We start from the raw sequence: 14864 nt of genomic DNA, 5'->3' as shown, positions 1-14864 counted from the left end.
TCTTACCTGGAATGGGTTAATCAATGTGGACCTGGCTGAAGACTTCCAATGTAACGAAGTGAGGATCGATTGGTCGAAATTTGGGGAGAAGGGGCTCAAAGCTATCTCTTCATTCGCTATCGCTGACAAACTATTCGCTTTCGTTACATCCTCCGAAATGTTGATTTATGGAAGGGATACAGTAACCCCAATCACTATCGCGAATCCACCGCTGAAGCAGATTCTAGCAGTTAGCCAGAGTAGCCAACCCTATCCTGAAAGATCCTGCTTCGAACTTCCTTCTTCCAAAGGAATCGTATTTTCAATTGTGAACGAAGGAAAAACCGGAGCCCTTCTGGAAGTCACAAAAAGCTCTTCTTCGTCTGCTTGCCTAGATGTCAGTATGCCTCAAACCCAATATGAAATATATTTCACTAGAAAGAATACCGACAAAGTGAAACATGTGAGAAGCTTCTCGGATCGAATCCACGGGGAGAATGGGATACTCGACAAGGAAACGGACTACGATGTCGCTGTTACATGGCTGAATAGATATTCTCCTGCCAGTGGCGTTTCTTCTTCAAGATCTTTTCGAACTGGATTCGGATACCCATCGGCTCCTCGTGATCCTCATGCTATCCCAGTCACTCCGGATACAGTATACCTTTACTGGAGTTTACCGGAGACACTTAACGCTCCAATTTCGGAAATTAAATATAAGATTTCTCAGCAAGCCGCAGGGATTTCTGTACCCACTTCCATTGCAGTCATTCCGCTTTCTGAAACAGTCTCCTCGAATATTTCATCAGATACAACTGCTTGTTTAATCAACCCATGTCGTGTGAAAATCGCCAATCTCCGTCCATCAAATGAATACAAATTCTGGGTCACAGCTACTCACATCTCTCACTTGGATGCTGCCACTATTCTTAAAGATGATGACGCAGTTTCTTCAGAAGCTGTCGCGAGAACTCTAGATGTACCAGGAACTTTGCGCCCTGATAATGTCACTGGATCATCCCTACTTCTTCGATGGAATGGGTTGGAGCCGGAGCATCGACCTACCTCGATTGCTATTCAATATCGAGAGTCAGGGGGTGCCAATAATGAATGGCAGTCTCCAACGAATGCATCATTTGAACCTGATGTGGCAACTGAACTTGTTCCTGTTACCAACCTTCTTTCTGCCACAACTTACGATTATCGATTCGTGGCAACATACACAGGAACATATACCATAGATGGAAAAGTGCTAGCTTTCAAAGAAGATTATCTACAGCTCATTCAGCAAGCTCGAACCAAAGCAGGAGTGCCAACAGCTCCACAGTCTGTTGAGGCAAAGATTGATACGGAGGGATGGATTGTGACGTGGAAGGAGCCCATGAGTGATGGTGGATCCCCAATTACCAGTTACGCCGTCGAGACCCGAATCAATAAAACTGCAGAGTGGGAGATCGCTGAGCGTGGATTGGATGGATGGAAGACGTGGTGGAGGCCAGGAAAATCAGAGACGTCGTCTTCGATGTCGTATTCTTCAGAAGTCTCGGAATTCAGAATCCGTGCAGCCAATATTGAGGGATTCGGAGCATACGCTTATACAGAGGAGAAGAAGGAGGAGAAGGAAGAAGAGAAGGGAGGAATTTTACCATATTTTTTGGGAATCTCCATAATTCTACTGCTAGCTGCTATGATTTTAGTTGGCTGTTTTTGGTGTAAGTTAGGTACTTCAGGTTTACAAAGAAATTCGAATAGTTTTTCAGTGAAATCTCGACGTCGTCAACAAATGAAGAAGCGTGAAGCTGAAGACGAACGAAACTGTATCCGGCTTGATGTAGTTGCCAATATGAACTTCACCAATAGTCGACAAACTTTGTCTCCAGAATATGAAAGTGAAATTCGAAGTGAGAATTTAAGTTTGACCTTAATTATCTCGGCATTTATGAGAGATATCAAAAATATGTCAACTGATAAAATGTTTGTCATAACATCACCAAAATGTTGTCTGTTGACCACTTTTTGATATATGTTACAGAAACCGAGATAAATTGAGTCAATGTTAGGACGCCTCCTGTTACAATCCGCGAGCGAAACGCCTTACATTGACACCGTTTATCTCAGAGCATTTGAATGATATCAAAAAGTGGCCAACTGATAAAATGTTAATCATAATATCATAAATGTTTTGTTAGTTGACAATTTTTATATCTTCAATAGGAGCCGAGAAAAATTAGATCAAAGTAGACGGCATATTTCTAGTAACGTATATTTTCAGACCTTCCTATTGTTGACTATAACGATGTTGAAATAGTAAGGCATATTAGTGACTGTTCCTATGGATCTGTACATGAAGGAATCGCAGAAGAAGTGCCGTTGAGTTGGGAGAAACAGGTCAAAGTTGCAGTCAAACAATTGAGACCGAAAAGTGCAAATCATGATTTCGACAGAATGATGTTCATGAAGGAAGCGATTCTGTTGAAGTAAGCTCTAACAAAGGATTATGGTCTTATAATCCTTTTTCAGCAATCTGGACCATCCAAACATTGTAAAAGAGCTTGGTGTATGTGTTTCACCCGGACAAGGACTCATTTTGCTGGAATACATGGAAGGAGGAAATCTGTTGAATTTCTTAAGAGAATCGTAAGGATCTTCAATTTCCATGTTTCCAATGAGCCCTTCAACTTTACAGAGCACCCAGCGAAATGCAAGCCTCTGAACTTTCCACAAGAGATCTTCTCGCTATCTCTGTTGACATTGCACGCGGAATGAATTATCTAGAGAGGTGGGTCGCGTTATCTAGAGAGGAGGTTCTATACGCCTTGAACCCCATCTCGTTCCCGTGCTTCCGTAGCGCAGTAGGCAGCGCGTCAGTCTCATAATCTGAAGGTCGTGAGTTCGAGCCTCACCGGGAGCAATCCTTTTTTTTTTTAATTTTTTCCTATTTTTTCAGACTTCCCCATGTTCATAAAAACCTCTCTGCTAGAAAATGCTTGCTGTCTGGACGACCCGGAGTGGCAAAACTGGAAATGGGAATGCCCCGAGCATTAAGTAAAGGAGAAATCAATCGGGTTGACTTGGAAAGCATGCAAAGTGTCAAATGGATGGCTCCAGAAGTTTTCAAAGACTTGATGTTCACATCAAAAAGCGATGTATGGGCGTATGGAGTTCTCTTGTATGAGATTTTCTCGTTTGGAGAGGAACCATATGGCAGCATGGATTCGAGAAGAGTGATTACAGATGTTAGGGATGGTAACCTAACACTTCCAGTTCCACCATATTGTCCATCGAAAAAAATATGTAAAGTCATGAAAATGTGTCTTATTAGTGATCCAAACAAAAGAGCGAGTTTCGCAACAATATTGAAAATTTTCGAAACATGTCGAGATGATCAACAAAGCCAGGTATTCATGGAATTTTATTAGCTACTTGAACCTTAAATGATTTAGGATGATAAGCGAATCCATTTCAATGAAGGATCGGATAACATAAACTTCAATGCATCCCAAGACAGTACTTCCAGTCGAGAACCTCCGTCTCCATCTCATAGAATTCGAGAATTCACTCAAATTAGTGGAGATCTCGAACCTCCATCTCCTTCTCCATTGAATCAGAGTTTCGGCGGTTTTGAGCATCCATATGGTAATGTAATAAACACTCTAATAGAGTGGCACCCAAGCGTTTTTGAAGTAAAAACTTTGATCCAATTTATTTCTGTTCATGTGAAAGATAAAGTTGTCAATTAATAAACTATTCATTGTAATATCACAAATATTTCATCAGTCGACCACTTTTCGATATCTTTCACAGAAACCGAGAAATATAGGCTCAAAGTTAGAAGACCCTTCGGTCGCGGTCTGTAACGGAAGGCGTCTTAACTTTGACTCAGTTGATCTCCGTTTCCGTAACATTAATCAAAAAGAAGTTAATTAACAAAATAATATTGATATTATGATGAACATTTCTTGAGTTGATCATTTTTTGATATCTTCCAATTGGGCTGAGATAAATTGGGTCAAAGTTAGGGGGCACTTCGGTCGCGGTCTGTAACGGAAGGCGTTTTAACTCTGATTGAATTTATCTCTGTTTCTGTAACATCCGTCAAAAAGTGATCAACTGACAAAATGTTTATCATAAAATTTTAATCATTTTGTCAGTTGACAACTTTTTGATAGCTTTCACAGGAACCGAGGTATACTTGCTCAAATTTTGGGTGCCACTCTATTAGAGTGTTTACGGCAATTTTATACTTCATTTAAATAAATTTTTTAGAAGGAGACCGTCCAGCGACAATGTGGAATGCTAGCGGAGCACGAAACTCGGCGAAAAACAGTATTGGAAGGTCCATGAAAAAAGATAAGTTCAGAAATCCAATTCACTCGATGGACGACCTGGTTGCGAGAAGTCAACGACCATTGAGTATTCATTCAGAAGATACAGAATCCACAGATTTTGGTGGAGGTTTGTCTTCTAAATTTTTTAAAATTTTCTTCACGAAACCCTGAAAAAAAGTGCATCAAAAACGCATTTTTCTCTCTCTTTTCCCATCTCCCCTGCCAGCTAAGCCCCGCCCACTTCACACACAAAGTATAGTGGGCGGCGGAACCCGGGAAGTGTCGGCCGCTGCGCTAGACTACTTCTCGCGCCGTCGCCTCTGCAGGCAAGGCCCGTGAAGAAGTAAATTACCGTCCGATAACCCATGACGCTATGAAGGCTGTAAAACAGAGGCCGATATAAAAATGAAAGAATATAAATTTTGAATAAATTTCTGAAAAGATTCTTCTGAAGAAGAACGTCTAGAGTACTGTAGTTTCAGCAACGTCATCCATGCATTCACCGAGCAGTTCGAATCGAACCAATCATTATGAACTCCCAATGAGCCGATTGAGTGCAGCACCACCCATTGGAATAGTGAATAACGCCTTCGAGAGCAGTAACAACTCCCTAAATATGAGTAGAAGTTGGACAGGTCTCGCCGGAGAGGTGAACCCGAATCCGGCGGGTGCTTCTTCAAGTGGAACTCTTCCCCACCATGCAAACTCCATGGTTCATCTCAGAGCTCCAACTGGTCAACCACCGACTAGGGTGAATCGTAATAGTTCGGGTGGTACGTGTCGAAGTGTCAGTCAGGTTTAAATACAACATGACGTACCTTATTTATTCTATTTTTTCCACCCCATCTCATTCCCCTCCAACCTATAATTTCCCCTAGTTAGGGCCCAAATTCCGTTCGAAATGTGGGTATATAAGCCTTCGATATTAATTTCCGTTTTCAGTTTATTTTTTTCTAAAAATAGTTTTTTTTCATAATAAAATTGTTTTTCTTTGCTCTTGATTTTCAAATTCGAATGTTTTTTCTAGTCGAAGATTTCGACTTTTCTTTTGAGCTCATAAATTGCGCTCTTCATCTCTGCGTCTCCTCTTCTTCCACATTCTCTTGCAGAATGAGCTACACGGAAGACGTTGTCCGCATCGGGCTCGACGACCTACACGTTTCCCCGGCAACAGAGAAAACGCCAGAAAAGGTGGAAAAGGCAGAGCCAGAACCAGAGAGGTACCTAGCACCATTTATTGATTTTTTAAAGTTTCCTCTTGCCACAGTATCTTTTAGAATCGATATTTTCAAACCAGCTAAAATGTATATGATAGAACTCAGCGAGTACTACAAAATTATATTATTTTGAAAACTGTAGCTTGTCTATGAACAAAGTTAGGAACCAAAAACCGTCCAAGCTTCGCAGTCACATCTTTAAGGTCTTGTAACTTTGTTTATAGACAAGATACAGTTTTTTGAATAGTATCATTTTGTAGTGCTTGTCAAGTTCTATCATACCCAGTTTAGTAAGTTCAAAAATATTGATTCTAAAAGATACTACGGTAGAACACGCGAAGGACCGGCAAACGCCCGTTTTATAAGCATCATTTCCTCCTATTCAGAACAATAATGTCAAACCAAGGAATCACTTTGGAGGAAAAGTTGTGGGTCGACGAGTGCTACTTGTTTCAGGTTTTTCAGTTTTTTATTATTACTTAAAACAAAACCTTGTTCCAGGACGAAGGTCTCGCTCCAATCTTCTGCAAGCCAAAACTCATCCCACTCAAAACAATCACCACCCAGAAGCTTGAGCAAATGCAAAAGGAGCAAATGGAGAAGCTGCAGGTTCCGGAAGCGAAACCAGAAAGAACGGTAAGAAAAAAAATTAAAAAAATTGCATCGACCGGGAATCGAACCCGGGCCGCCCGCGTGGCAGGCGAGCATTCTACCACTGAACCACCGATGCGTCGTTTGAAATCACAGTCGTGGTTTGTATACATTGCGCGTGGTCACGAGGCATGTTGTGTGGATGTTGGGAAAACGCTTCCATTTCCAGGGCACATCAGAAACCATCGAATCCGGTTCGGAGAAAGAGGATAATGATCAACAAGGACCTTCAACTTCAGAGCCGAAGAAAGAGGCGGATGTCTGGACAGCAGATGACTAAAAAGAACAAGAACTCGTAAAAAAACTTTAATTTGTACAGTAATTGACCGTAAATACTCTAATGAGACGTCAGTCAACTTCAAGCCCATATATCTTAATTCCTGTAAAAGATACAAAAAAGCGGTCAACTGACAAAATATTTATTATGAAATGAGCAATATTTTGTTTGTTGACCACTTTTTGATATCTTTTACATGAACCGAGATAAATCGGCGCAAAGTTAAAAGTAAGGGGTAGCGTTCTATTAGAGTGTTTACGGTACATAATTTTATAATTAATTTGAAATAAAATGATAAGAATCATAAGAAGGTGGGGTTGTGTCATTAATATTGTAACCAATATTTGAGTTCATTTGACCTAAATCATTATTATTATACTCCATATAATTTTGTTGCTGTTGGTGGAGTTGGCTCTCTGCCAATTGATTCCGGATGTATCGTATTTGAGAGTTGGAAGATGTGGGACCTGAAAAAATATTTTTCTCAAAATTCCGTTCATATGAGATCCCCGAGGAATTGAACTTGTGGGTCGACAATTGAAGGTGCCGAGCCGGTACCAGTTGAGCTCCTTACTTTAGCAAAATTATCTCCGTGTCAAAGATATGAAAAATTGGTCAACTGATAAAATGTTTATCATAATGTAAAAAAAATTTTATCAGTTGACAAAATTTTGATATCTTGCATAGGAATTGAGATAATTGAGCGCAAACTTTATCCTTACCATTCGCTCCAGCCTTGTTCCTCAAAATTCGACTAATACTGCTTACAGACGGCAAGTTCGCTCTATCACAAATATCCGCAGAGATCAAACGATCGCGTATCTCCCATGCAAATATTCCGGGATCCGCTCTTTTCAGGCTTCTGATGTATTCAACAACTTTTGGAGTTGTGACTCTTGGTCGGGATCCTCCAATCGTTCCAGGCATTATAGATCCGTTTTCCGAGAAACGAGTCAAGATTTTTGAAACGCACCCGTGGCTGATTTTTAGTTGACGGGATATGTCGCCTGAAAAAAGATTAAGTGCTATAAATACCGTAACCACTCCAATAGAAGACTACCGTATACTTTCATTTTGAGCTCAATTATCTCGGTTCCTATAAGACATATTAACAATATGTAAACTGGTAAAATATTGGTGATAATATAAAAACAATCCATCAGCTGTTAATTTGTTGATATTTTTCCCAGGAATCGAGATAATTAAGCTCAAAGTGCAAGGTGGTCTCCTAACTTACATGGCCGAGTTCCTTGTCTGGCGAGCTCAACGATCTTGCATCTCATCTCAATTGGAAGTGGTCTTCCGTTCACAAAAACTCCACCCAACTGGTTGATTTCTGCAGTTTTTGGAGGAGAGTTTGTCGGTGCTAAAAAGACAAATAATCAGGATATTCAGGTTACCTCATACCGTATCCAGCAACATATTGCTGAGCTTCTGGAGTCGTTGACGTCGACGTTGGAGAAGTCCAGAAGACATCCGATGGATATAGGAGGACATCATCCACGGTTGAGCTGCGTCGCAATTCATGCTCGAGCGAGTGTGACTGTGCTGAGCTGGGTCCCAAAACTAACTGGTCCGTGGCGGCCGCCACCACCGCGGAATCTTAATCTCTTCCACCGCTCCGCCCATTATCGTCTTTGGTGAGACAAACAGAAGCTGATTTGTTGGTATGTGAGGTATTTGTTGAGCTAGTACCACCAGCCTGGTAAGAAACAGAAAGGAAGCTAAAAGAAACAAATAATAGGTAGTTCAGTGGGAAGATCAGAAGGAGAAGAAGTCGGGAATCTGAAAATTCTGGAATTCTGGAATTGGAAAACGTTTCAATTGTTCTGTGTTTCAATTTGCCCGGTTTTCCTGAAATAAGCCCAGTGTTTTTTTCTGGAACATTTTTAATCATAATTTTTCCCGTGTTGTCTCAATGGAATGCAGGCACAAAACCGTAAGACTCTGCAGTTCAATTTGAAGCTTTCGTGTCGAGACCAACGAAAACTTCTAAAATTAACGTTCGAGCGCATTTACATGATGTTCCGAAGAGATGCCGCGCTCATTATTACTTTTTGATGTCAAAGGAATTCGAGAGGTCCGGTCACGAAATTCTTAAAGGCGCAACCAAAGGAACATGTATTACGAATTTTCGATAAATTTTATCGGTTCTTCAATAATTTTCATTGTTTTTATGAATTTTTTTCTATTTTTTGGATTCTTGTTTGCAAAAATTTAAATTTTTTCAAAATCTAATTCAAAATTTTCTGTGATTTGTCGGATTTTGGGGGAAAAATAGTTAAAAATCAATGAGATTCATCGAAAAATGGAAAAAGGGCAAGAACATAATGGTTTTACGTTACTGTAGTTGTCGCTGTGGGACCTTGGGCCACGTCTAGCCTCATTTCTCCTCCACGGCCTCGCGGAAGAGAACCTAGATTTAAAAATTGGAAAGCGCGCCAAGTTTGGACGCGTAGCGCGATCGCGTCGCGGCTTTTCGGTGAGTAGCGACTCAACAACGCTTAACTTCACGTTTTTTTCAAAACACGTTTCAAAATTTTTGAATGTGGCACGCAGCCAACTTTTGTGTGCGACGAAGCGCGCGTTTTTCAGGTTCCAAACCGCGATGCCGTGCTCCTCCACAACTTCGATTTTTTTGTACCATCATAATACCAGCTCAGAATTACCAATTTTTTCAGTTCTGTTTAATTTTTTTCAGTTCTGTTTTTTTTCAGTTCCTTTTCCAATGTTTTCTGCTTCTAATTCTCTTCCAATTACGCAAGAAACCACTTGACAAACGCCTAATAATATACAGTATCACTTGTATTTGTACTGACCTAATTGTACATATATATATATATATCTCATAAATCTCTTTTCAAATATGTACCAACGGATGTGCACTGCACATTGTTTCGCGCATACACTGATCCCATTCCTTGTCAAATTATCTCCAAATTATAATTTTCTCCAAAAAGGGATTGGCAAGTTCTTGGCTGACGAGCTAAATGGTTGGCACAACTCGTTAATGCCATTGTTTGCACTACATGCTACTTTTTTAGGTCGGAAAAAGCCAAAAGGACAGTGGCGGCGGTAAGGTGTCCCCATCTACTTACCGCCATACCGCTATTTGAATATGGGATTTTGTATTGTGTTTCGCGTGAGAATCTGTTGGGTGGGAAAAGAGTCAAAAAAGAGCAAAACGAGATAAAATAGGTCTAGAAGCTCCATTCAATTTATACGATACTTAGTACACCTGGATGCTGATGAGAGAAGAAATAGGAGGAGAAGGGATAAACTGGGTTTGGAGCAGCAGCACAAAGCGAAAAGGGAAACATACGCGATACAGTACTTTCACGGGAACCTAATAACAATTTACACTCGAAAATAGTAATAAGGCGAATTTTAAACAAGTAATGTCGTCGTCTCTAATAGTAGTGGTGAATAGTAAAAGACGAGTGGGGAAAAAACTTAAAAATTGAGAGAAATGAAACAAAAATAAAGAGGATAGGAGAGTTAGTAGCCGTATGGAATACGGTTCTAAAAAGGGGATATGGGGGAATGGAAAGACGAGAAAGACATGTAGAGTCATTTTAATGAGCGAAATTTAAAAAAAGAAAAGGAGAGAAAATCTATTTATTGGTTACTGCTCGAATTGTTACGGGACGACGTCTTGGTGAGCGTTTGAAGGAACTTTTGAACTTCGATCTCTTCGTTTTCTTGCATTTCCTTGATCCATGAGTGAGCCATAATGTCGTTCAGAGGAAGCCGCTCGCTGGGCTCTTTCTTGATTATCGCGTTTATCAAGCTGCCCGCTCCGTCACTCACTGTGCTTGGGATCTGGAAAAATGACAGTTTGTGGTGGAGAATTTGAAGGAGCGAGAGAATTGTCCCGAGGAGAAAAGGAACCAGTTCGCATTGGAAGCAAACCAGCACACGCATCTCGAGCTAGGCTTATATAGCAGTTCTCTAACGACCTCTGACCGGAAAATTTACGGTCAGCAGTCGAAAACCATGAGAGAAACTGCACAACAAGTGAAGCTAAATCCAAAAACTTACATAGATTTTGCACTCCTTGATTCTGGCGATCAACTTGTCTCCAGTCTGGTTGGCGAATGGAGCGAATCCGACGAGCATCTCAAACAGGAGAATTCCAATGGCCCAGATGTCGACATTGAAATCGTGCGGTTGATTCGAAACCATCTCCGGGGCCAGGTAGTCCATCGTTCCACAGAGGGTGTGTCGTTTTGAGTGATCCGCGACCACTGACCATCCAAAGTCAGCGAGCTGTAAAATTTTAGTTTTTTTTGGGTGTTTCTTGTGTCGGGGCAGGCTTTGGATGCATGTAGTGCCAGCTCGCGACCGCCACGCCGACACGCGACGCGTCCAAACTTGGATTGGCGCTAAATTTGAGTCTAGGTTCCCATTTGCCGGTTTTTTTTTTCAATTTTACGACGTACAGCGCATTTATAGAATACGGTGTCGTAAGGTAAAATTCTGTGTACGCAAACACTCTGACGCGCAAATGCAGTAAATTCGTGCGGCGCGCCGGCCGAATGGACGCGTTCATCACGAGCGAAGCTCAGGAGAGCGTTGCTAAGTTAGTGGCGATCGCAAACTATGAATTTCGAGCTAGTTGGCTATTCACCTTAAGATTGAGCTTCGAGTCGAGGAGAAGATTTTCTGGCTTGATGTCTCTGTGAATGACTCCTTTCGAGTGGCAGTACTTCAATGCGTTGGCGAGTTGTCGAACGAATCTAAACGATTGATTTATACGATTCAATTCAAATCGAATGAAACAAAGTACCTGGCCGCAATGACCTCGGAAACTTTGTGTCCCTGTTGCGCCTGGAGGACATTGAACAGCTCTCCTCGGCTGGCGTAGTCGAGTATGACGAACACACGCTTGTCATCGTGGAAGTATCCGTAGAGCGTGAGAATGTTCGGGTGACTGAAAATGTTCGCTTTAGAATAGCCAAGGAGCTGACAACTTACCGCAAATGATACTGGATTTCGATTTCTCGCTTCAACTGATGACTGACACCGAGCTGAAGGAGCTGGGATTTGAAGAGCACTTTCAGCGCGATGATCCTTTTTGTTTTCTTCTCACGAGAAATGAAGACGTTGCCGAATTTTCCCTTTCCAAGCGGCCGACCGACATCGAAATCATCGAGGCTCCAACTGAAAGAAAAACAGTTATCGACATGAAACGAAACTTTCGCTATTACCATGTCTCTTCCTTTGCTTGCATTTTGTGAGGTTTGCGGTCTTCAGTTAGAGAGATAACCTAGAATTGTAAAATTATCGATGTGCTTCTGTAAACTGCGAGTGTACCTCGGCTCTCTGGTCGTCTGTTTCTACGGGCGCGGAATTCTCTTTGCCGTTCATCTTTGATTGCAGCGCCTGCGAGTTTTTGAATAATTATAGCGAGAAAATGGGAAATGTCCGAAAATTTCGGCGAAAATTCAGAAGAGAAGAGAGAAGAAAGAGCAAATGAACGGCAAGAAATGCGAGAAAATTCGACGCGTTTGAACCGATTTTCGATTGGCGGGCTGTTGTCAGTCACCACTAAACAACGCGCGCATGTGGAATAGCGGAGCATCGTTGTGACACGCTGGCAAATCAAGCAGGTTTGAATTCAGAATATTCACTGAATTCTTCGGAACTTTTTCTGAATTTCCCCTGAAATTCTTTTCGGAAAATCAAATAAATCTAATAAAAATGTCGGTGATAGACAAACCTTCATCTGCAGTAAACCCGTTACGGGAAAAAGTGATGAGCGCATGTTCAAAGAAGCTATATAACGACAAGGTCAGCTAAACATACTAAAGAAAATAGAAAACAAGAATTTTTATGTTCAGGATTGCATTAAAATAGCCGACTTTATGACTCCACTGGTAGACGACATGAATCTGGATTCAAATCTCGACAGAAAACTGCACAATAAGCTGGAAAAATACGAGTTGCGATTGAATAAAGAGTATCTCAGCGAGTTTGAGAAGGTAGTTAGAATGAAATGGCTTGGAAAAAAGCAATCTTAAAAATTCAGATTAACAGCATCGTTCAAAAGTTCGACGAGCTATGTGTCAAGATGAATTCGACCTGCACAAACTTGTCGAAACAGATGGAAACTGTAAAATTCAAGAGCGTGGATCTGGTTCAAAAGACAGCGAATTTGAAAGAAAAGAAAGCAAGTATAGAGACAAGATGCAACGCGATCAACGAGTTTCTCGAGAATCATTCCTTGACTGCTGAAGAGTTGCGAGAGCTAGAAGAGTGTGAACAAACCGGACATCTCTCGGAGTTCTTCTTCAAGGTGCTTGAAAGATGTCACGAGATTCGAGAAAATTGTCGGAATATGGTTCAGGAGCAAGGCCATCTAGCAGCATTCGAAGTTATGGAGAAGATGCAGAAAATTGATGAGAGAAGCCACGCGATTATCTGTAATAATCTGAAGAGAGAATTCCAAAATCTGACAGTGGATTCTCATCAGAAAAAACAAATTCTTTCGAAGGCATTTAAGATCATTCAACAAAACGATGCGGTTTTCCAGCTAGCTATAGGTATTTTTTGACTTCCCGTTGAAATTTGAAATTAATTTTTTCCTTCTTTTCAGATCAATATATCTCCTCCCGCTCACAAGACCTGCTCAATCAATTCGTCGAGATTAACAAAATGGCTGTTCAAATGCCAGAAGGCCTTGCAGAACCCCTGAAAGCTGTCGGAGACATGCTCACCTCGATTCATGAGCTCACCGAGCAAGAGAAGCAGCTGTTCAGTTCAATCTGCACTTCTGAAAATATGCCAGCTGTTCTAGATGAGTGTCTGAAGTCTCTGACGTCTCCGTTTAAGGTGAAACTCTACTTTCCGAAATTAAAATCTAAAATCGCTTTCAGATCCGTGTCGAACAGCTACTATCCACTGAAAAAGATGCCGTGACCATTTTCAAAATGGGAAACATTCTAATTTTCTACGCTGACAAGTTCGAGACTCTTATCCGAAAGGACAGTCACTTCACGCAGATGCTTGTGGAGCTTGTGAAGACTGTTCGTCAAGTGTGCATCGCAGGAATCAACCACCACGTGGATGGGCTGATGAGAAAGATGACTGCACCTCACTACGATCTCCTTCCGGTCCCAGAAGTCCGACAATGTCTATCTCTTTACCATGGTCTCATCTCCATCGCCATCAAAACCGGAGATCTAATCCTGCTTCTGGAGCCAGAAAGAATCTATGAATACGTTTTGGAGCCTCTGATTCGAACTGTTCAACTAAGTGCCACTAGGCTGAAATCGGATGTTGATGTCTCCGTGTTCACTATCAATTGTCTAACAGTCATTAGAAGCGCCATCTCAGAAATCTCAGCGTTCAAAAAGAAAATCGAAATGATCGACGCTATGATCGAAGGAAATTCTGATGTATTGGTGTCGGTGCAAGTGTCGGAAATGCTGGAGAAATCTGGAATTCTAGAGTTGTATCAAAAGTTCATGGCAGTGTGTCCAGAAGAGAAAAAACCGCTTTCGACTCTTCCTGGCCTCGAATCCATTACTGTTGGCGATGCTCTCGTTAAGTTCACACAATTCCTTCATCTCAATGCTGCCTCTGACCACACTTATGATCTCGATCAGCAAATTTTGGCTTCAGAAGAACGGTAACTTCCCAGAGTCTTATTTCAGAGAAATATTATTGCTTTTCAGTCAAAAAATCCGCGAGCGAAACACGCTGGAATTCATCAAAGTCTACAAAATGATCGTCGATCATCTGGGAAATCCAGCGAACGCGTATGAGAATCTCCACTATCTTCCAATTGAAAACGTGGAAAGTCTTCTGAAATTCGAGAAAGAGAAGGATAAATTCGCCTCTGAATCCACCGCCTAATCATGTTTGTATTTAAGTAATTTATTCGAATTTATTGCCTTTTTTTTCTATGTAATATTTCACTTAACTGTTTCCTTTCTTTTTTCTGTTTCTCGGTTCTAACCTTTGGGTTTTTAATGTGATATAGCAAGTGCAATTAATTATGGTTTTTTTTTTGTTTTTTTTTTTGAATTTTCTTCGTTTTCAACTCTCTAGTTGTAAATTGAAATTCCAGATGCTTGACGAAGGAGAGGAACTGCATACCAACCCGCCAAATAGCTCAATTAAAATTCCTTTCTTTCAATTTTTTTTCTTCTTTTCCTCTCAAAAATATCTAGCGAAGTGAATTGAATTGAAAAAAAGAAGAAAAAAGAAGACACCTCTCAAACATAGGAAACGAAGTGAAGAAAGAGTAAGAGGGAAATAGTATGAGCAATGCGGAGTGCGTCTGGTGCATCATCACCCTCCCTCCTCCAAAATCGATCCGGACTCGCTCCGTGGTCTGCACAACATCACATTCTCTTCATTTTTCTTTGTTCCCTTCCAGAAGTTTCCTCAAAGAACTTCCGGTCA

General features: G+C 41.1%; 5 protein-coding genes and 2 non-coding genes across 7 annotated transcripts; 4 read left to right on the top strand and 3 right to left on the bottom strand.

Moving 5' to 3' along the window:
- Positions 1–157: 157 nt before the first annotated feature.
- Positions 158–5109, top strand: CBG24788 (the record flags this gene model as incomplete). The annotated part of the gene is made up of 8 exons (XM_045241059.1): positions 158–1880; positions 2252–2456; positions 2500–2616; positions 2666–2758; positions 2927–3377; positions 3423–3615; positions 4246–4434; positions 4790–5109. 8 exons carry the CDS (start codon positions 158–160, stop codon positions 5107–5109), a joined length of 3291 nt encoding a protein of 1096 aa, XP_045100941.1.
- On the top strand, positions 2818–2890 carry CBG28541. Its single transcript has one exon. It is a non-coding gene (tRNA).
- Positions 5110–5917: 808 nt separating the features above from the next.
- CBG24787 lies at positions 5918–6455 on the top strand (the record flags this gene model as incomplete). Its single annotated transcript, XM_002648451.2, has 3 exons — positions 5918–5980; positions 6026–6160; positions 6345–6455. 3 exons carry the CDS (start codon positions 5918–5920, stop codon positions 6453–6455), a joined length of 309 nt encoding a protein of 102 aa, XP_002648497.2.
- CBG28408 lies at positions 6184–6254 on the bottom strand. The gene has a single exon. It is a non-coding gene (tRNA).
- Positions 6456–6811: 356 nt separating the features above from the next.
- Positions 6812–7735, bottom strand: Cbr-pax-1 (the record flags this gene model as incomplete). The annotated part of the gene is made up of 3 exons (XM_045241058.1): positions 6812–6919; positions 7221–7459; positions 7690–7735. The coding sequence occupies 3 exons, from the start codon at positions 7733–7735 to the stop codon at positions 6812–6814; spliced, it is 393 nt and encodes a 130-aa protein (XP_045091420.1).
- A 2335-nt stretch (positions 7736–10070) lies between these two features.
- Positions 10071–11822, bottom strand: Cbr-air-1.2 (the record flags this gene model as incomplete). The annotated part of the gene is made up of 7 exons (XM_002648449.1): positions 10071–10274; positions 10494–10721; positions 11083–11191; positions 11242–11385; positions 11430–11615; positions 11663–11721; positions 11769–11822. 7 exons carry the CDS (start codon positions 11820–11822, stop codon positions 10071–10073), a joined length of 984 nt encoding a protein of 327 aa, XP_002648495.1.
- Positions 11823–12155: 333 nt separating this feature from the next.
- On the top strand, positions 12156–14312 carry Cbr-cogc-6.1 (the record flags this gene model as incomplete). The annotated part of the gene is made up of 6 exons (XM_002648448.1): positions 12156–12245; positions 12296–12436; positions 12484–12997; positions 13051–13286; positions 13331–14085; positions 14132–14312. The coding sequence occupies 6 exons, from the start codon at positions 12156–12158 to the stop codon at positions 14310–14312; spliced, it is 1917 nt and encodes a 638-aa protein (XP_002648494.1).
- Between the last annotated feature and the right edge of the window lie 552 nt (positions 14313–14864).

Source organism: Caenorhabditis briggsae (genome assembly GCF_000004555.2).
Source record: "Caenorhabditis briggsae AF16 supercontig from assembly CB4, cb25.NA_222, whole genome shotgun sequence".
Classification (NCBI taxonomy): domain Eukaryota; kingdom Metazoa; phylum Nematoda; class Chromadorea; order Rhabditida; family Rhabditidae; genus Caenorhabditis; species Caenorhabditis briggsae.
This window is presented reverse-complemented; position numbering and strand designations above follow the sequence as displayed.